At 37.2% G+C, this 22,185-nt stretch overlaps 2 protein-coding genes across 2 annotated transcripts; one reads left to right on the plus strand and one right to left on the minus strand.

The window, feature by feature from the left end:
- Positions 1 to 1,776: 1,776 nt before the first annotated feature.
- On the plus strand, positions 1,777 to 10,573 carry LOC140233530 (charged multivesicular body protein 4b-like). Its single transcript, XM_072313650.1, has 5 exons — positions 1,777 to 2,375; positions 3,496 to 3,673; positions 4,494 to 4,611; positions 5,389 to 5,503; positions 6,431 to 10,573. Exons 1-5 carry the CDS (start codon positions 2,207 to 2,209, stop codon positions 6,487 to 6,489), a joined length of 639 nt encoding a protein of 212 aa, XP_072169751.1. The 5' UTR covers positions 1,777 to 2,206; the 3' UTR covers positions 6,490 to 10,573.
- A 6,409-nt stretch (positions 10,574 to 16,982) lies between these two features.
- Positions 16,983 to 21,787, minus strand: LOC140233118 (programmed cell death protein 6-like). The gene is made up of 5 exons (XM_072313235.1): positions 21,695 to 21,787; positions 19,678 to 19,739; positions 19,116 to 19,319; positions 17,747 to 17,856; positions 16,983 to 17,168 (listed from the first exon to the last, which is right to left on the minus strand). The coding sequence occupies exons 1-5, from the start codon at positions 21,736 to 21,738 to the stop codon at positions 17,067 to 17,069; spliced, it is 522 nt and encodes a 173-aa protein (XP_072169336.1). The 5' UTR covers positions 21,739 to 21,787; the 3' UTR covers positions 16,983 to 17,066.
- Positions 21,788 to 22,185: the final 398 nt, after the last annotated feature.

The raw sequence follows: 22,185 nt of genomic DNA on the forward strand, positions 1-22,185 counted from the left end.
AAAATTAAATTGTTTGATTTCATTATTGTCACTGACTCTAACATAGATTGGTTCTTTATTTTTGTAGTTTCACGAAGCTGTGTATCGAACTATTTTTTTTTTTTCTGTTTACCGATCATTTCGGCATCCGTGCAGCCTGCTCAATTTTCCTCCTTTGTGCATTTATTCATAATTTATCATTTAATTGTCTCTGTATGTAAGCTTTTCTCTAATCCAAAAATGTTAGACTAAACGTGATAATGAACTACACACGCACCCAGTGTCTATCTTGGATCTTTTATTTGAAGTTTTATTCAAAGTTTCCACAATACAAAAATTTACATTAAAACAATAATATGTAACAAGGAATACATTGTTGAATATATGTGATTAAAACAATTTGCAGAATATTTGAATATAAATTGACAATGCATGTAGATGCATTATAGATGTAAAGTGGAGGGGTCTTAGAAAAGCAAGCTTGTATAATAAGACCCCTGAAAGGCAAGTTAAGACATGTGATATAACAACTCACAAATATATACAAACATATTAAAGCCACAGAATAATTTTAGTGGAATCCCTCAAGAAGCGCAGCAACCACACCCCAGAGACAAAAAAAAAAAAAAAAAAAAAAAATGACACCAAATTTATTGCCCCCCCCCCCCTCGAGTCAATTTAAAAATTTATTTTATCGGTTAGTGATATATGACCACAAGAGGGAGCAGTATTTTTTTTTTTTTTTTTTTTACTTTGTGGTATGTTCTCAGAACCCTCACTTTTCCACAGGTAAGGACCCTTTCAATGTGTACACGCATATAGGGCCTATCATTATGCAGCAACAATGAGTTGACAAACGAGCGGTGTATAAAAAGTATATACCAAGATAGTGGTGATGCATAAATTTCTGATTTGAATTGGTCAGCGTGCTGCTGCGTTAGTTCGAAACTGCTAGTACCAAGATAATGCGATAGTGATGCGTGTCTGATTAGAATCTTCCGTCTTTTTGTGACTTCCGAATGTGTATTTAGGGATAAGCCTCCTAATAAAAACAAGAAACAAACAAATTTACAAACAAAACACGATAATGGTATTATTTGTACTTCCTCATCATGAGCCTACACTACCGTATAATCCTCAGGTGAGTACTAGTAACATACCATCCCTTCTGGCTTGTTTTCAAGGTCTGCTGTTGGCCCATAAACCAATATTGCAGTCATCATTATCTACAGGAAAGGTGCAGCAACCCCCTCTGACTTGTCCAAACAACAGCAAAACTATTTTACAAGTTAAATGCAAGAAGTTTTCTGTCTTTGCTGTACATGTATTGCATTTGATTATGAACCCCACAATGAGAATAAAAGTTACTCAAAAGATTCCTGTAGGGAGCCTATCATCCTTGAAGCTCAGCTGATGGTTTTGTCCGTCGTCGAATAAAAATGAATCGGAAACCCTTGATGAATTTCTTCACATGTGCACATGCAAACAAAAGTTATCATGTTATCGCTATCGCGAAAACTTACACCTTGGGACTTGTTTTGTAAATAATTGTGGGGAAATTACTAATAGTAGTAGTATAGTTTGCGGTCGTTTTTACGGAACGCGTGTACGACTAATGATAATGCTGCCATCACCGTCAAAAAGTATCACGTTCATGACGTCATGTCGAAAATAAGGACATGAACAACACACTACTCACAGTCACACTGTGCTTATGATAGGGGCAGTGGCACAGCATACGGTCCGGTGTAGTGCATACGGCGAAAAGTAGACGGACGAGTATGCAGTGCATGCAGTGCACTTAGCACTCAGTGTAACCTCTGCTGATCCGTGCTAAACGAGCTACAATACGCGGTCTACGTCTATGTGTGTTTACACCCAATCTACCCAGCGTCCGATCCGTGGCTGTGAGCTAGCTATGCTTTTCATGTTGTAGTCGAGACTACTCGACTAGCAGCTGATACACTCAGTATTTCAGTAAATTTCAGATGTTTTACTCTTTTCATTCAAGTTGTATCTTTGAGTGACGTGACCACGACCAGGCTCTCGGCAGCGGCAAAGCCAAAGAGGCTAGAATCTATTTCACTCCATTCGCGTTTGTACCATCACGAACATAATCATCAGATTCAGCACACTGTCAGTCAGTGTAGTCCTGATCGGTCGTCGAAATAATTTCTCTGTTGTTGAATATTTATTGGAGGGACTTTAGTCTGACGGGAAAGAAATCATGTCTTTCTTTGGGAAAAAGAAGAAAGCACCGGCGCCAACGTCAAATGAGGCTCTCCAAAAGCTGAGGTCTGTAGAAGAAATGCTTATGAAAAAGCAAGACTTCCTTGAAGGAAAGATAGACAATGAACTGCAATTAGCTAAGAAAAATGGAACGAAGAATAAAAGAGGTGAGATATATTTCTTGTTCTGTTGTGTGTGTGTGGTGTACTTGATGCTACATGTTAAAAGTTGATAAAACTAACACTGTAACAGTTAAAAGCATGTGCATTCAATTGAAGTTTGTAGATTGTTGTAGGAGGCACTTTCTCTCACCCCCCAAAATCTAAGACTCAATTTCTAACAGGTAGAAATCATCAAAATCTAATGTACTGACATCTGCGAACAGTTTACTTTGTCGATTGACATCAGTGACATTTGTTGTTATCAAATATTGGTTACTGGGCTGAGGATACACATACACACCAGCCCGAACGCGAAGTGTTTGGGAAGGAGCACCCCAGGGTTTGGTACATCTAACTGTTTTGGATGGCTAAAACTGGGTCTGTACCACTGAAGCGTACATATACGTAGTGAAGGCACAAATAAAATGTGCATTAATAAGCATCCATGAAGTCTGCTCAAATTTTGCATTACTGAATTGCCATAATGTCCAAACTCATAAGAAATGGATAATGGTCCAGAAGAAGAACGTACTTGACTCTTTTCAAGTAAAGTTTACTCACTTAAATTTGAACCAAGTTGAATGTCGGGAAGCATCGATATCAACGTTGATTTGCATGGTGTTGTTGAAAACGCTCTCTTTTCAGCGTACCACTCTACCTGCATAATCGGAAAGTAGCCATATCCATGATCTAATTTTATGTGAATATGAGGGTATGATGTCTTGCAAGTATTAAACACAAAGATTTCCCTACCTTTCCCTTGAGGTTTTTACATTGACTTGTTTTTATTTATAATTATTTTTTTTTTCAGTTTTATTTGAAACAGAGTTCATACAAGTTTGCATGTGACAGCATTGGCTATTATTTTGACCGGTCTATTTATATTTCATTGATGATATTAAAAACAAAATTCATTGTAAATTGCAGAACAGCATCTCGGGCTCCGTAGACTTCGTATTTGATAATTGAAGTGTCGATAGCAACAACAGTGATTGCAGTATTACAGAACAATGAGGAATATGATTACATAATTATATAGTTGAAATGTAAGGAAATTGAAATTTATATTTCAGAATATTTGAGTGTCTTCAAGCTTGTGAATACTTGCTCCTTTTCATATCCACAGCTGCTCTCCAGGCTCTCAAGAGGAAAAAGCGGTACGAGAAACAGCTTGCTCAGATCGACGGGACGCTCACAACGATAGAGACCCAGCGAGAGGCACTGGAAAATGCCCACACCAATACCGAGGTTCTGTCTACCATGCAGTATGCCAGCAAAGCATTACAAGCAACCCATGCAAAGGTGTAAGTTATTATTGCTGTGAAGTGAAATGAGATGAAGACGACTTATCAAAACTCACCTATGGCTCATCTTTTCATGGTCATTGTTTTTTCTTTTCTTTTTTGTCTCGAACAAGGTGCTTGAGTGAGTTTCAAGAAGTTGCTTTCATGTGCCACATGTAAACTCCTGCTGGTAACCTGTTTGTTTTTGTTTTTTGTTTTAGCTACTGTCATGTTCACAATGAAAGTGCAATGCCACCCTATGTTTACATGGACTTTTATGAATATATGGTAGTTATTAAAGATTAAGTAAGTTTTCAATGAAATTAAGTAAGTTTTCAATGAAATCGTAATTGAAATAAAATTATTGTTGATATTCCCAACTACATCTTATATGATATGTGCATCGAAGGTAGGTTTGCTCATCGGCACCAATCAAGATTCTTTGGCTGTGTGTGTACTTATCAATGATAAAACTGTGCACAATTTGTTTAATTGTAATTCTGGAATATACAATGTATCTGAGCTGGGCCAGCCTCCCCACCCCACGGTATCCCCACACTCCTGGGTCTTTAAACTGCTCAGGAGGCTTGAAGACGGGTTGAAATTCTAAATCTGTTTCTGAAATTCTAAATCTGTTTCTATGTAGCAGGACCTACCTTGGAAAAAGTCTTTGTAAAGAGGAGAATTCCACATCGGGCTAAATCATGAGACTAGTTCTATCTTGTTGGTACACTACATTGATAGGATTGCATATTCATAAGATTATTGCGATAATGACATTAATTTGAATACTAATGATTTTGACATGCATTTTATTGATATTGATGACTGTCGACTACAGTGGTGTGGATGATGTTGATGAACTGATGGGCGACATTCAAGAGCAGATGGAGAGAGCCCAGGAAATCACGGACGCTATCTCCAATCCCATCGGCTTTGGAGCAGAGGATATTGATGAGGTAAGTTTGGAGTTGTTGTGATGACTCTTGATCATCTTTTACATATCTGTTGCATGATATGAGTGGATATTAGAAGATGTTCAGTGTAAAAAACAATTAAATCATTAGTATCGAACACTTGCAGTTTGGCTGGGTAAACTACAACTACCAAGAGACCTTTCTGATATATCTGTTAGTGTAACAGAACAATGAAATTATTTTGAATTCAGATCCACATATATTAATAATGATAATAATACAGGATGTTTGTAATGTCCCTTACCTCTCTGTCTGAGTGCTCAAAGGGCACGAGAAATTTGTCACACAGCATAAACAGAAAATAGATAGTATTTCTTTGTACACAAAAGAAGATGACATGAGATTTCTCTACTCTGTGTTACATAACTATGAATTACAGCAAGGAATATTTGAATAATAATAAGGATGGAACTTATTGACTATGTTCTGCATGATTATATAAAAACAATGAGAAGAGTGAGGGGTATCTCAGAATTTCTACTGATGCACGGGAACAAAGTGACCAACAAGATGTCCTGAGTTTGTTGTCAGCCCTATGTGTGCATCATTGGACTGGTCATTTTCACCAGAGTGCCCCCCACCTGACCGAGAGAGCAGACCTGGTAACGTGGCAAATGTCTGACTAAAATGATGAGATGGGTGGGGGACCTCAGCCTCAAAAAGGGAAGCACTCATATTGATGAGGCCAGCTAGCTAACTTGAGTGATGAACCAATCTCATTTATGAATTTGCCTCCCTCATGTACCTCTTATCTCCCAGGATGAGCTGAATGCTGAACTGGAGGAGCTAGAACAGGAGGAGTTTGACGAGAAGATGCTTGATGTGGACATTGAGCTGCCATCGGTACCCAACGCCGAGTTACCGGCACCAAAGAGTGAGTCCAAACATGCACCTATTGACTGTGTATCATATGCAACCCCTTATGACGAAGCTTGACAAAATTGCCAAGTGTCATTTTCCTTTTTAATTTTTAGTATAATTTTTTTTGATGGTCAAACTCTTCAGACTCTAAACCTTCTATGAAGTTACGTAGCTATGCCAACTTTGGTTAGCCCCCCTTTTAGACTGCATAGTTCTTGTATGATTATACAATGTATGGATATAATAGGACATTTTTTTGTGTGTGTTTGAATGCCTGTATATTGATACGACATGAATATACATTGTATATCAAAATGATGGTTTGAACTTTATTCCGATATATGATGTATATTCACAGGACATTTATTTGTGTCTGAATGCTCGCATACTATACATCATATAAGTACTAGTAGGCAGTACTTGTTTGCATCACACACTAGGGTTAGCCCCAACTACCAAATGAATCCAACGCAGTGTAAAAGCACAAAGTGCAAAGTTCATACTGCACAAGAGAGAGACTCGTACCTCGTATTCATGAGCTTCTCATGAAACATGACAATGTGTGAGTTCTGATGCTGCCGTACGTTTATTGTATGTCTTGACATGTCTGAATGGTCTCGTGCAAATATGTCATATATCCATATGTTGTATGGATGTACAGTATGTATGTACAATAACTTGGCGTGTCTGAATGGGCTAGTAGTCTACTGCTTGATAGACCTATGGACATTATTATTGTCTTTGTGAGTCAGTGCTGTCTTTAAAGAAAGAAAAAAAAATAATTAAACTGACTGTGTTGTCAAATTTTCATGTGTAGGTTAAATTACTTTTCAGTTACAGTGGACTGAATGAGCACAGTTTCAAATTCTAGTTCCTTGTGTTTTACTAAAATAATGTCTTTTCTTCTCTCCCCCCCCCCAATCTTTCTGATCTCTTGCAGAAAAAGTTGCGCAAGATGAGGACGATGACATGAAGGAGCTTGCGATGTGGGCGTCGTAGAGACAGACATGACTCGCTTTTGATAAGATCATCATGTTTCTTTACTCACTTTTATTCCTCTGTGAAACTACTCCACCCAAATCCGTAGATGTAGAACCAAAGTTTGCAGATAGAGTACATGTACATATGGCTATATCGTCAAAAAATGGTCATGTGTCTTTGACATGAAATATACAGATAGAGATATGGATAGTGAGAGAGTGAGAGATACACAAATAAGTTATGTACAGAACCTTGTATGCTATGTGTTTATTGTGTAATTAACTCGCAACTGATAGTAACTGAGAGGATTGCCTTAATTTGAATACTTCTTCAGTGCTAAGAAAGTGTGGTGAATGCAACAGCGAATGCATAGCAGGCTTCAGCTGTGGAGTTTTGGACGGGACACATGTTAATGCAGACCGAGTACCTAGAGCTGTGGTCCCCGTGAACCAGCCTCAGCCACTGCAATACTGGCTCTGCAGAGCATGCTGTCTCATCAAATGCTGATTTTTGTAGGCTTATCATTGATTTACAGAAGAAGCCACTCTGATGGAGGTTATCACTCGACAGAACATTTATTTATTTTTTCTTTTTTAAGTTGCACTTTCCTGCAGGTATTTATTATCAGCTGTCCAAATTCATATAATAATATTTAACAGTTACTGCTATTCACAGTGAGAGTAATAATTATCCTGGATCTGACATATAAGAACCAAGTATAGTCACATTTGTGCTTTTCATTGAAAGTGATGACCCTCATTTGCCAAGCATGTGTAGATTCTTTTATGGATATGACGAAATCTTTCATGGAAATGGAAACAGCTCATAAAAGTTTCAAGTATGTTGAGATGTATACATACATGCAAATGATTTGACACCCAAATGTAGCGTAACAAAATTCGTCAAATACTATAGAGCATTGCTTATGCCAAACTTAAGACTCAGTGAAATTCTAGATGAGACACACATTAATGGGAGGATATTCAAGGAGCAATAGAGCAATGTGAAATTCAATGTCCATTGGAAATCTACAATGTTAGCTAAAGAGGATATTTAATGTTGCCATACTACTGGTATGTTTCATTGTAAATGCCAACCCTTTACTACCTTCAAACTGACAAGCTTTTATTTGTGGAATTCATACCTACCTGAATTGAACTTCAGTACCAAAAGTATTGTACTTTCAATACTTCATTTAAAAGTTCAAAGTATTATTGGACAGTGTCCCATATTTTGGGAACCACATCAATAATTTGTAATTCCAATACACTCTAAGAATACTCTCCATGTTGAGTATTGGCTGTGTTCTATCAACAATATATTATCATGAACTTTTATTCTCTGTGCAGTAGCTGTATAAGGATATTGTGGTGGTAGATGATCATTTATCACGAAACAAATATGTAAGCCTTAGATTTGTTTATTCTGGGCCAGGTAGGCCAACCAGTGCTGATTATTGAAATGTCAATTATTTTCTTTGCTTGTCCTAACCCTTTCACATTGTGCTACTCACATTCAATATCAAGCAATTTAGCCGGTAAAGAATGACAAATTTTGGCATTTCATGAGGTATTTGCACCACTTCTGTCGTTTTAATCCCAACAACCGTGACTTATTCATGCCATTGCCACTTCGCCTTCTCGCGGCGTGCAATCAGAAAACAATATCAGTTTATTTGTGTGATTTGGCATTGAATTCCATTATGCTCAGCTCTTTTACTTATAAAAAAAAACGCATATCTGGGGATACATATAGATTGCTCTGTTTATGAGAATAACATAGAGGTTAACATCACCATGTACTAAAGTTGTAAATTTTGGGGTCTGCTTTTTATTTTTGTATGTCTGTTGACTGTGTACATTGGTACCTTGTAACGTTTCATGTAGTTAGAATCAAAAATGGATGTGGAATTTCTTGATGAAAGACAAAAAGGTGATTTTAAATCAAAAAGTGCCACAGATGCTCAGGTACAAAGATCGTCACATTATAACAGTTTTTCACAACATTAACTGTCGGCAACATCCTTAGTTCAGTGTGAATACAAGACAAGACACCATTTTTGTTCCCCTGGGCATGGTGTATATAAATAGCTCTTGATTGCAAGGAGGCCTTTGTCCTGTATTCAGTCTTGCATAGGGAGGAACAGAGGTTGAATATCTGCTGCCACTGCCAATGCTGTCAAAGTACTGGTAGCTGAAGTTATGCTCTTGCATTGACTAAAAGATCGGTCTGTATCTTGTCGTCGGGGATATATTCCGCAGATACTATGTCTGGCTTCATGGAATCCCCTCCTATGTCTTTGGAGGAGAGCTGTAAACGTCAAAAAAATGATAAAAGACTCCTCTGGAAAGTCAGATTTTTCTGTCTAGCTCTCGCATAACAATTACTCAATTGGCAAGAAAGAAAGAACGAGTGCAAGTAGGGAATGGCAGTAGAGAATGGCAGTCAAGGAAAATGTACTCTTGTGAGGTTTTGTTTTTTGCATTCTGACAGGCAAAAAATATTTTCTGACAGTAGTACACCATGTTTGCTAATTGAAGGAAGGTACAATAATCGATTAAGTTAAAGGGGAAATAGATTTGAGTATTGTAGCAGCATTTTGGCTAGAAAATTGGTGGCAGATGTGTATTATCATCATTATTGCCAAGGAACACCAGAGAAACTTTATCTTTTTCATCCTAGACCACCTATAAATCATGACTTGTTTGTTGTAAAGCAAGAATCACATTATTGTTGCGATATGTCACTGCTGTAGAAGATTGTATTACAGTCAGTTTGGAAACTTCATCAATTCTCACTTTGCACCGACAGTTTCAGCAAAGTGGTTATGGAATGGTAACATGATTGCTACCGGTATTCCTTACTGCATGCTTCAAAAGAACATTGTCAATCCCCCATGAATAATTCTTATTTGGAAAAATGTTTTGCCTTGTTTGTGATCAATTCAAAATGCGAGATACACTGTAGTTTGTTGAGGCTGTAATCAATGTAAGGTTGTGGACTTGGGCAAGTTTAGACTTTGGCTAAGTTTGACTCTTGTGTGTTTGTGTGGCAAAAAGTTTTGCAAGTCACTAGTTGGTCAGTTGGTCATATTCCAATGTTTAGTGATATACTGATGTGGCTCAAATGTCAAATTTTGGCTTGTAACTGCTGCTGTATCTATCCCTCTCTCTCTCTCTCTCTTTCAAAAAAGAAATAGATCACTGGTGTAGTATAGAGTACCTTTATAGCACTTTATGTTTCCTCTGGAAATGAATGGTCAAAATGAATGAACTGGGCGGTCTGATGCTTGAACATTGAAAGTGGTAGACAAAACTAATCCCACATGGTGTTTTCAAGCTTCACATAAAAATCTGTTTACTTTCACAGTATATGTACACGCCCAGTGTCTTTATCAGAGGGGACGGGTAGTGTAGCTTTGTGGATTTACCTGTAATCTGATGTACATGTACCTGTTAGTATTTCATTATAAGCTCTGTGGAATCAATGAGGAACTGAACAAGTTGGTTCATCTAATCAACAATTTTGACTAGTCTGAAAGATACTTGTCTTTACTATTTTTTGATAGGTTTAACCGTTTGCACTGTTGTGGACAGAATGCTCTGATTCAAATATTATAAAACAAAACAACAACTATACGGCCACTAGTTTTTGCAACTAGCACATTGTAGAGCTGCTAAAATCAAGTAAGAATTTCTTGTGATTTAACTTTCAGTTGCATTCTTCCAGTATTTATACATGAATTGTTTATGTTTTAAATTGTTTAGCTGTGTACAGTCATCATTCAGATTGGTTAATACCTCTTTTTACATGCAGATATGATTTATTCCCCGTTAACATGTCATTGCATGTTGTGACAAGATATTAAGGTTTGTCTGCAAAGTTAGATGTGCAACTGAAAGTAATAGTCTGTGACTATGTTAAAGTCACAAAAGGAGACTCAAAATTAGATAAAAAGAGAAGAATGAAATCTTTTTCTGGTCTGGTACGGCATAATTTTTCCTTTCTCTCACTTATAAATGTATCTTCTTTGTATGTATGGGTATGTCACTGGTAATTCTGTGATAATATGTAAATAAAGAATTTATAATGTGAAGCAAAATATGTGTATGGATATTCTGCCATTTTGTATCATCTTTTCACATGTGAAGTTACTACTTCACTTCTCAAATCTTTGCTTCGATAACATTAATTCATAGTGCAACTGTGCACTCTGCCAGTAGAGTATAGTTGCATTTTCAGCCTGATTGCACTGTTTACTGACAAATTGCTCATCTGGGTACTTTAGAGTCAGCAGTTATGTATGTCTACTAGAAATCCCCATGCTGCAACTTCATTTCCTATTTTATCACACCAATTTGATGTCTTTTGACCGTAAAAGTTCATAATCATAACTATGGTCTGGATTTCAAATGACCGTACTATTGCCATCAACTGAGACAAAAGTTGAGATTAGTAATACAATGTACTTTTCTTTTATAGCTCACCATGGCTGACTAGTCACTCAAATTTAAACTGCAAATGGAATGGTCTTTTCAATATGCTGTCAAAATATCAATGACTCTAAATAGCATCCACTCTTTTTTTTTTCACACACACACACACACACACACACACACACACACACACACACACACAATATGGGCCAATGTCACAAAGCAAAAACAGGACTTCCTGTTTGTTATAAGGCGAGGTATGACCCAGCGATACTGTGTGTGGCTCGTAGTCTGTTGTTTCCAGGAAATGTGTCAATTCTAAAAATGTGAAAGTCATTTGGAGTTCCTGCTGCAAGCCTTAGAGCAATGAAGATCAGGGCATTCTTTAAAGAATTTCTTGTTCTGAACTGTTATTCTGCTCTATCTATAATGATATGTATAAATGAATACGTACATAAACAAGTAGACAGATGAATGAATAGATGAATATATAAATATGTACATGTATATATTCATCTATTCATTTCATTATGTACCGGTACATTATTTGGCCCTTAATATTATTTGTTATTTTGGCAATTATTTTGTTTGTTCTTTTGCTCAATCCAAGCTACTTAATCCAATCAAACTTCAAACAGTTTTAGCATCAATTTTTCTTTCTCTCTCTCTCTCTCTGGCACTTACAGCATGACCCTTGGTAAAATCAAGGTCATGATGGAAGCAAATGTCTTTGTAAGATTTTGTAGTAACATTGCAACAGTTGATTACTTCAATTCAAACACACATAACTTCATCTATGCTATACATATGTGGAATTATTCTTAGATTGTGTTGTTCTTTATTGATATTCCAAACCCATCTTGTCTGAGAGTCAGAGGTGAACGGTGACACAGCATTTGCTCCTGCGACAATTGTTCCGGTGTTGTTTTCTCCAAGGACTTAGGGTTAGGGTAAGGGTTGTGATAGAGTTTAAGGTTTAGGTTGATGTGAGGATTAGGATTAGGGTTAGGGTTATGTTTGTGGGTCAAATTATGTTTGGCTGTATTCATAGTGGGAAGATACACTACACTGTATTTCATGGGAGCAATTGTTCCAGGAGCAAATGACATAATCATGGAACCGAGGTGAATGCTGCCCTCTCTTTACACAGCCTTCATGAATGCATCCAACAATACAGTCATACAGGCAATGAGGGTGGACTGTCTAGCTTATGATATATATTTTTATTGATGGGATAGATACTTATACTAGGCTTGCATCTTACACAGTTATACATATCGCAGAAATACATGTACGTACACTGTATTTAAATGGCTGTAAAATTTAGTGGTTATGTACAGAGAGGTGATAACCTGGGTCACTGAAAGACAAAGTGTGACGACATCAGAAAACAGGGTGTGTAGCGAAATTGAAACATAAGTTATCCTATGTGACATACAATTGGAACAGCACCAAGTCTAAATGAGGACCTCATTACATTAGAGATGCTGTCAGCACAACAGAGTTAGTAATCCACCCTTAAAATGGATGCTTTGTTTGAAAGAATGTATTGCTTTGCATTATTACTGGTCATCAAAAAAAAAAAAAAAAAAAAAAATCCAAGAGTAACTTGATATGACAACTGAGCTGATAGCTGCTCCCTTGCATAGTAACATGTACCGTGAACTGTACTGTAAAACCAGATATATTCGTGGCATTAAATTTTTGCGTATTGGCACTGCAGTTCAATGCATATAGACAAGAACTTTCACATTCATGTACATTTTAATTTCACAAATATTGGCTCTCGCAAAATTTGAATGCACACAAACCATTTCTGGTTTTATAGTGGTTACAAGTACCTTGACCTGGTGACTATTAGGGGATTCTTGTATAACACTTATGCTATTAAAGATGTGTGCATCTCGAGGAGTTGAGAGGAAACCTTCCAGGATAGTGAGGATTTAGGAGGGATGAGGGCTTCTGGCACAAAAATAGAACGATATATGGTCCCATTGTTCTAACATTTACTATTATGCTGTACATAGGTTTGTTTTTCCCCCCCGAGGCTGAATGCATTCAAATAAAATGCTCGTATAACTGTAATAAGAAACTGTTTTCATTTCTCAATGCCAGAACAGCTGGTACAGAGATAGAATCAAACATTTCTTTGGATATTACATGTACATGGTATGAAGAACAAAACAAAAATCATGAGTACACATTGGATGCCTTATAACAGAGGGCAATAGCTACGTTTTAAGCACTCATGTACAATTTACAAGAATCTTCATAAAGTATTTAATGAATATATTGTACCTCGTGAATTGGGATTTCCATCATGGTACAGTGGACTACCGTTACAACGAAGTCCTCGGGACTGGCACTTTTCATTTGTTATATCGAAATTTCATTATTTTTACTTCGTTGTAACCGGAATTTTGTTATAACAGTGTCCATTATAACAGGTGTGCACTGTACCCACAATCAATATCATTATCATTATTATTTTTAATTTGGGACTTTGAAGAAAGATTTCAATTTTTTGATCAATGTCACTGAAACACCCACACGAGGATGCACAAGAGTGGTAACCTTATGATTAGGGTGTACTGGTAACTGTGCAGTCACAGGCAACCATCAGTGATTTCTTGGCTTTGATTGGCTGTGGAATAGTGTTGCTATGGTAGCTCCATCGATTAAAGCATTATCATCACCAGTACATGTAATTGTAAATTTGCCAGACTTTGCTGAAACTTGGCACCAGTCTCATTTTCCTATATCTGTCTGAAAACAAAAAACAAGACACTACACAAAACAAAACAAAACAAAAACATAACTGGAATCTACTGAGCAAATGAAAGTGAAAATTGTATCAGCTCATCTTCACATTGATTTACAGACATCTAAAGCAAACCATCTCATCGGTCAGGAAAAATGAGACCAATGCAAGAAGAGGCGAAATGATTGTAAGAATATGTCAGATGCATGGTCATGGTAGCAAAAGAAAGGCATTCCTTTCAGATGATGATGATGATGATGATGATGTAAGTGACAAGATATGATGTGGGATGAAGTGCACATACACCTATATATTGTGGTTCATCTTGACTAAAATGCATGCAACTAAACCAACCCGTATATTCTTAGTGTCTTTGATGTTAATGGAGCCCAAAAGACCCTATCCAGTGAATGTCCCTACCCCCCCCCCCAAAAAAAAAAAGAAAAATCTTGCAATATCAATAAAGCAAACACACATGTGCATTCACTGTAAGTCAATGATGGCATTCCAGAGACTTGCATGAATAAACAGGCAAAAGACATTGGATTGGACGCTCCTTTTCTTCCCCTTTTGCTACAAAATTTAATTGGAGATAAGATCAAAGTACTGTATCAACATCACACTACATTATCATGACATTACTGGCTGGAATTGAAATCTGGAGTTGCTCGGCCGTACATTTGCTGAGCCAATAATCTCATGTAAACCTTGTGGAAGTTCAAACTCTGCCTCTGAAATAGTCTGAACTGCACATTAGATGTTTGATTTATTTGCAAGTAAAACCTCATGAAACTTCATGTCAAATGTCAACATGAACTTACATACATCAGTGACAAGTAATCAGGAAGAACTACTAGCCTGTATGCAATCTACCTAACCAGAGAACTAACTGAGGTACGCAAATGATCTGTTTTGTTCTTGATTCCTAGCTGATTGGAGAACTGACTGTATTTCTGTGAACTACTTGTGTAAGACATGCTCCTGCTCCTGTCATTTATCAACAGTAATTTGGATGGGAAAACTTTTTGCAAGACCCTTTATGCTTCCTCCTTACAAACAGCACATTTTGCCATGAACAACCTCACAGATTAATCATTTATACATGATTATTCATACAATCTTGGTGTATTAAAGGAAAATGTGGCTGGTTGTTTTTATAATACACGTGTACAAGATGAAGCTCAGTTTTGCTTATTATGAGATGAATACACTTCACTTGTTCTATGATGTGGAAAAAATTTCAGGATCACAACATTGACAAATCTGAAATGTAAATTGCACAAATTTTATAAATTGTAATTAAGTGCACTTTTGAAAAAAATTATTTCCACAGTCTCCTATCCTTGCATTTTTCACAGTAAATGAATGCAAAATTGTCTTCAAAACTTTCACTACTCTGCTTCAAACAAACATCACTTAAAAAAAAACAAGTTTTTTCAGCATGTCGACCAAAAACCACTGCATATTCACTAGGTAGTGATATATTTAACACCCTGCAGCTTGTAAGCAAAAACCATTTGGGAGTAAGATCACATTTACAGAGATTCAGTGGGTCTATGGTTCATATACAGTCCAATGGGTTTCTGATGCAGGTGTGAGTGAAGGTGTACTGTAAAAGTGGTTATTTTTGCACTATTAATTTTTCACGCTCGGCTGGTTGAGATGAATTTCACATATCTTTAATTTCGCAGAATCAAGGCATTTACTAGTGGAGCATATGACTGCAAAAATGTTTGCATGTTTTTATTTACGTCGCGCGTAATGCGCAAAAAAATTTACACACTGCAAAAATTTCCACTTTTATAGTATTGCCTAAAACAAATGTGAGGTCTTTGGGTCAAGGTTATCAACAAGAAAAACACGTATCACAGTGCTATCACCATCAGTATCCTGTGAACAACTTTGTCACACTGCATTCTGTACTCATCATGATTCCTAGTTTACAAATCAGATTGTAACATGATTGTTTGATGAAAGTAGAGATGAAAAAGAAAGACATAACAAACTTTCTGAGCATGAAACACTCAAATTTGACAGTCATAAAGAATCCTCTGAAAGTTTCAGTGAAAAGTTACCTCATATAGGCATAATGGCTAGTAGTCACTGGCAGAAAAAAAAAGTCTAAAGTTTACAGTAGTCATATAAAATTACAAAATAGAAATTGAAATTAATATATAGAAATGTTTTGTCACAATTACTATACAGGATATAAAAACTGGTATTGTTTAGCATAAATGTGCGAACACTCATTTCCCTGACATACAAGTCTGTAGTTGCAACCATGGTACTTTTTCATTGTCATATGTGCGATAAACAAATGCATTTAAACTGCCAATTTTTCAGACATTGCAATTGTTTCGTATAAACCACAAACAGACTGGCCTTGATCAACAATAGTTTTGTAGATTAGTAACATGTATAAGAGTTAATCTGAGATGTCATTTCATTACCACTTGTGACTGACTACATAAAGTGTCATCCCGAATACGTAACTACAATGTACTAGTCTCCTTGAAAGAGTGGATGCAACAATTCCGTTTTTTATCAGGAATAGAAATACGATGTGTGTGAATTTTAAGACACAACACATTGCCCTATAACATTTAGTTACTCAACATCCTAAACACAATCATTATCATTTAATGGCAAATACAGAACACAATGACTGCTAATTAGAATTATACTCATCAGAATGGGTCAGCTATTCAAAACTCTGTTGTTCCATCAGACATGCTTCAATATGATGACAGAGTCCTAAATGAATGGTGACTAGGCTATACTCAAATTCACAAGAATCTGAGTCATGGCTGGTTCCAGCCAATACATGTACTCACAATGACTTTGTTCTTTGCTGCTATTATGTGACCAATAACGAAGAGCATGATAACTTCAACAATGTTTTCGGCATATAATACATTATATATTTACAGAGATATATATATAAGACAGATTTTGATAGACAGAAATAGATGTGTCCCAGGCATATCAAGTCCAGAGTATACATATACACCATATATACACAGTATTGATGCATCCATATAAATGCTATACTTTAGGAGGCCACAGGCAATAATGTGTCATACATGATCATGCATGATGGATAATGAGTATACTTGCATGCATGATTTCTTGCTTTCAAAGTGCAAAAAAAACAAACAACAACAACCAAAAAAAAAAAAAAAAACCCATTGACAAGACCAGCCATACACACGTAATTATAAACTTTGATCATCATTCACTGACAAAGGATGCTATCCTGCACTGTGCCTATTCCAGCATCGAAACCAAATTTGCATATATGGTATAAAAGGGCCGACAAAGACAGCTACATCATAAAGAATGCAAAAGAAAAGAAAAGAAAAAGTACTGCTAGTCTACATTTATTAAGTCTTTGGAATCTACTTTGTCATGGTGAACACTAGAGTGAGAAATTGCTCGTAGTTGATGGTGATCCAGCCGTTCCTGTTTGTGTCGTAGCGTTGAAATGAATTGGTTAATCCCTGGAAGAGGAAAATCAGACAAAAATTGACATACAGGGTGGGGACAGATCTCATGATTACTTTTGTTAGGTTCAATCCAACAATTGAGATTATAATATCACTATATATTTTTCTATGGATTATACCCCCTAAGGAAAACAAAAAATAAATACCATACTGTAACTAAATTTTGCTCAGTGTAACTCAAGATGTGTTGTGAGTAAATCCCTAAGACACTGAAAGGCTCTGACTTGAAACCTTACAGAATCTCATGACAAATCTGCTTTTGACATTGCTCTTAAGTTTCAGGACTTTTTTTTCCCCCGGCACTTGCCCCATTCCCCTAAATCAAACAATCATTTTGTAACTCCCATTTAACTGCATTTCTAAATTACTATTCTCTTCTGGGCAGAACACAGTTCTTTGTGAACTCTACACTCTGCATAGAATGAATTTCATGATTTGGGGAGTTTCAAAAGGAGAGAAATTACTTCCGCTATGGTGGAATGCCGCTACGTCTGTTGTTGAACAGCCAACACATCATTTGGGCAACGATGCTACCTACATTAAAAATTCTCTTAGGTTTGAATAAAACCAACCTGGATGACGCAACAGCATTGGATGAAGTCATCAAAGGCAATGGCTCCTTTCCCACCGCGGTCAAACTTGCGCAGCAGGACGTCATATAGTCTGTCGGACAGTCTGTAGCCTGCAAAGGCAATGAAATTTGAAGACACTGACATATTCAATTCAAGCATCAGTCCTGCTTGTCAAAAATGTTTCGTGAGACTAGAGTGTTCTTTGACGGCAAACAAATTTCTGAATGGCTTGGTCAAGTATTGAGGTATATGACATTTACCAGAAATCATAATATACTAACAATGATAATCATAACTACTTCGAAAGACTCTTGCAGTTCATTTGAAGTTCAAACTGTTAGTACTGGCCACTCTGACAATTTTGTTAGAGTCATATGGTATGTCTTTGAATATCAGGATGTACTTTTGTGTCAAAGACTTTCACAAGCTATGATTTTGAATGAAAAGTTGTATCATAAAAATACTGCTATCACATTTGCATCATCGCACCCGCTACATTGCTTTATCATACATAGATTTTGTACTGTGCACGTTTCGCATACATCTTGCCAAAGCTTTCAGTATATCATACACCCCTTTAAAAGGATAGAACTCAGCTTTTAATAACGCTGTTTTTTACATTTGTATTTTCTTTTGAAGTTCAACAGGCCTTTAAGTTCATGATTTGGTGGATATTTCACACAAGTTTAAAAGATACTCTTTAACTTGATTTCCAATGCCAAGAATACCAGGGACAAATTATGTACATGAATCAGTGCAATTCTTATTTTTGATGTTTCAACCATGTTTGGCTTTAACCTTGATAAATCTATTTGTAAATAAAAATGCCCATTACTGTGAAGCGTCTTTTTGAGAGTGTGTAAAAAGCATTTTTAGAGCTAACTTTGTGGTGCCTGACCAATACATCATGCAGTATGCCTAATACCTAAACCAACAGCAAATAAGAAACAAAGAGTGCATCATTTACATCAAAGACAATGCTTGTTTGAAGTTCACTGAATTTTGTCTTAAATATCATGTGAACTATCAAAAAGTAAAGCCTTTCATAAGCCACCAAAATGTGCTTCTCCAAATGAGAGATGTTAGCAAATCCGAGAAATGTTCAATGTGTGTGATTAGAAACCAATCCCCAAATTTCAGGTGGGCATGTGTGTCTGTCCTGTTCTATTTCCTTCGTGAAGCTTCTTCTACAGGCAACTAGCGAGTGGACACGCCTTTATCAGTGGTATTTCTCATGACAGTGCATAAAATCTTCCAGATGGTAAGCATGAGCTTGATCAACAAACTATCAGCAGACACTGTTTGTCAACAAGACCCTTTCTGATGTAAAAACAACAGCATGAGCTCAGGGCTATTTATGAAGTCATACCAAATGTTGTGAGTGCTTGTTTTAGTTCATTCTTGTCGATCGTTCCCGAGTTGTCCCTGTCGTAGCTCCTGAACGTGGACTGCCAGTCTGTCACATATTTCCACAGTGCTCCAAACTCCTGGAAGGTGATGGTGCCAGAGTTGTCGCGGTCAAACATGGTGATCATGAGTCGTATTGTCTCTGGATTGAACGGGGTCCATGTTCCTGCATGATAATATGATAATCCTATCATTAACTCTAAGAGTAAAGAGGAATCCCTATTTTTGTTTCTTGTAGTTGATAAGTTTAAACTGTAGACAAGAGATGACTTCTGGTATTTTTGCAATACTGTTTTGAAAGTATCACCTACTAGGTATTCAAACTTCTGGTGACATTTAATGTTTTCTGAAATGATTTCATAAAGAAGTAACTGAAAATTCATACAACTGTCCAAACCACCATTTCAGCTGCAACTCAAATGGTTTTAGAAGGCATGCACACTGTGTGTCATCCAAACCACACTGTAATACAAATAGGAGGTTCTGACACTGATCAACTGAACGACAGTGCTACTGTTACTTACCATTTGACAGGGCTTGCTGCAGCTCAGTTGATGAAATGTGGCCACTTTTGTCTTTATCGACCCTGAACAGACAGATACAGTAGACAAACTGGTATCAATGAATGTTTCTGTTTTCTTCTATTAATCCAATCATGGCATAGACTACCTGTAGGTGTATTTTCTGATGAAAGTTAACCATCTCATATTGTTTACTTTGCTCTATGAACTACATTTCTCAACCAAATTTCTCATTTCAACTTGCCATAAATCATTTGTATATTTGTACATGGATTTTTAGCTGTGAGTTACTTGACACAATAATGATACACTTATCATATGTCACATATCATTTTAGATGGCAAACTTTGTGCATCGTGATTGCTTGCGTAAGAGTAAGTTGTTTTGAGCAACATTTAGCTGACATTGATAGATGGGCTTACAAAATAACCAACTGGTTCAAATTTACAGTATACACATACATGACTGGAAATAAATTAATAAGTATTTCCTGTGATTTTGGAGGGATTTGGGCATAGTGCCTGTGGACTTCGACTGTTCAAGATATTAACATGAAAGTGCAGTGCACGAGCGCATCTTGGCCTAGATCCACACAGTTAATTTATTTGTAAAAAAATCACTGTATACTATGTACGATTTGGTCTAAAAGGTCTACATCTATCCAATGCAAATCCAACTGCAACACTGTTTTGTTTTGTTTTTTAAACATGGATGTGCTAGATTTCTTCATTCATCTAAAATTAGATTTGTATGGAACATGTTCCACAAAGAAACTGGGGTTTGCACTAACTCCTACAAGTAGGCACGCCCATGCATGCTTCCTGTAGCCACCATAGATCCTTAAAATTTTTTTCTTATCCTCGACCTCGCGCCATCTGTATATGGAACTGTCTACCACCTCAAGCAGTAACAGCATGAACCCACATTGCTTTTCAGGAGGCTACCCTTCCAACTATAAGATAAATAGAAAGATGGGCCCTTCTCGTTGGTGACTAACTGTTAGACTGAATAATCTGTCTCTTGGACGATGGCCTCTTGTTAACTGTAACTACGGTTGGTAATATGGTCGGCCCTGAGGGGCCAACCGACGTAAGTGATCTATAGCTCCCGATCATACAAATTAAAAAGCAAGCTTCCCAGATAGAGGCCATAAATTCAACCAAAATGCCATCCAAAATTTGACCGCCCACTAGAAATTCAAAGGTTCTACATGAAAAACCTGTGCTTTTGCGCACAGTAAATTTTGACACAACAGGAGATTGAACCTCGGTGCTGGTTTTTTACTGTTAACAAGAGGCCAATCAGGCCATCTATAATTAACAAGAGGCAAATTTATCGGTCGAGACCATGCACTGCACTGATCACTGACACTTGAGTGAAAGGATCCTATCATCACGACATCAGATCAAGTGATGCTGTATGCCTGTATTAAATTTAATTAGTTTTCTATATTTACGAAGAGCATCATTGCACATTTCAGATTTAGATCTATGCTGCTGCATATTGAATTGTAAATTTTAATTGTTTATATTTGGTATAACACATGCACCATCAAATATAACTATACACAGCCCAGTCGCTGTACGTAGTAGCGCGACAGTTCGGATCGCGTAGCGTATTAACACTAACAGTAACACTAACAGCGTCTGGTCGGGCTACATCAAATATTGCCACTACAACAACCCATCCCAGTCCAGCTGTGTTGTAGCTGCTGTTAGGAATTTAATACTTCGTCAAGACTCAAGCCAAAAGGCGACTTGTTGATGACATTGTCATTGTTAATATCATCACTTGCAGCTATAATGAAGCATGCATGCAGCACACACCACACCTTGTCGACTGACAATGCGTGCACCTGCACCACACAGCGAACTCAACACATGGGACTGCGACTAGTTACAAGTTCACCGTTTGTTTCACGCTATCATGCCCAACTCCGCTAATAGGCTGACTTTAACTCAGCTTGACGGTCAGAAACCACAGAGAATTAAGCTAAAACATGGATATAAAGATTCTCTACCTTTGAAAAATACCCCACAGGAAATTCTGGTCCGGAGCAGCCATAATTTTTCCTGTCACGTCACTTTCCGTTCCGTAGAGACGTCAAGCAAAATATGTGTGTGCTATAATAGTTCACGCAAACACTGTACACATGTATGTAGTTCAGTTCAACGTAGGCGATGGAAAAGCCACACTCTCAAAAAGGTGGAGGCCTCTTACATACAGCCCCCCCCCCCCATCCCTCCCCATGGGTGGGACTTGTAATAAAATACAAATTGTTCTGCATGGGGGGGGGGGGGGGAGCTAGGAGTGGGGCCTCGAGCCCCCACTTACTTTTTTGCACCATACAAAGTATACATAGGGTGTCACCACTTTGGCCCCCACTTTTTTTTTTTTTTTTTTTTTTTTAACCCGGAAGTGCGTAGGCCTATTAAAGTGGAACTATTTAGAAAGAAACCTTGAAGTGTGAGCTTCATGGCTTTGTTTTGCTTGTTGGCTCATGAAACCCGG

The sequence above is a fragment of the Diadema setosum genome, chromosome 9 (assembly GCF_964275005.1).
Source record: "Diadema setosum chromosome 9, eeDiaSeto1, whole genome shotgun sequence".
Classification (NCBI taxonomy): Eukaryota; Metazoa; Echinodermata; class Echinoidea; order Diadematoida; family Diadematidae; genus Diadema; species Diadema setosum.

What these genes read in the sequence shown, in the direction of transcription:
- LOC140233530 (XM_072313650.1), top strand. Translation starts at nt 2,207, where the DNA reads ATGTCTTTCTTTGGGAAAAAGAAGAAAGCACCGGCGCCAACGTCAAAT. An exon ending in TGGAACGAAGAATAAAAGAG is followed by an intron (nt 2,376 to 3,495) that starts GTGAGATATATT and finishes TCATATCCACAG; the next exon opens with CTGCTCTCCAGGCTCTCAAG. An exon ending in CGAGTTACCGGCACCAAAGA is followed by an intron (nt 5,504 to 6,430) that starts GTGAGTCCAAAC and finishes GATCTCTTGCAG; the next exon opens with AAAAAGTTGCGCAAGATGAG.
- LOC140233118 (XM_072313235.1), bottom strand. Translation starts at nt 21,738, where the DNA reads ATGGCTGCTCCGGACCAGAATTTCCTGTGGGGTATTTTTCAAAG. An exon ending in ACAAGCACTCACAACATTTG is followed by an intron (nt 17,857 to 19,115) that starts GTATGACTTCAT and finishes TTGCCTTTGCAG; the next exon opens with GCTACAGACTGTCCGACAGA. An exon ending in AATGCTGTTGCGTCATCCAG is followed by an intron (nt 17,169 to 17,746) that starts GTTGGTTTTATT and finishes TTCCTCTTCCAG; the next exon opens with GGATTAACCAATTCATTTCA.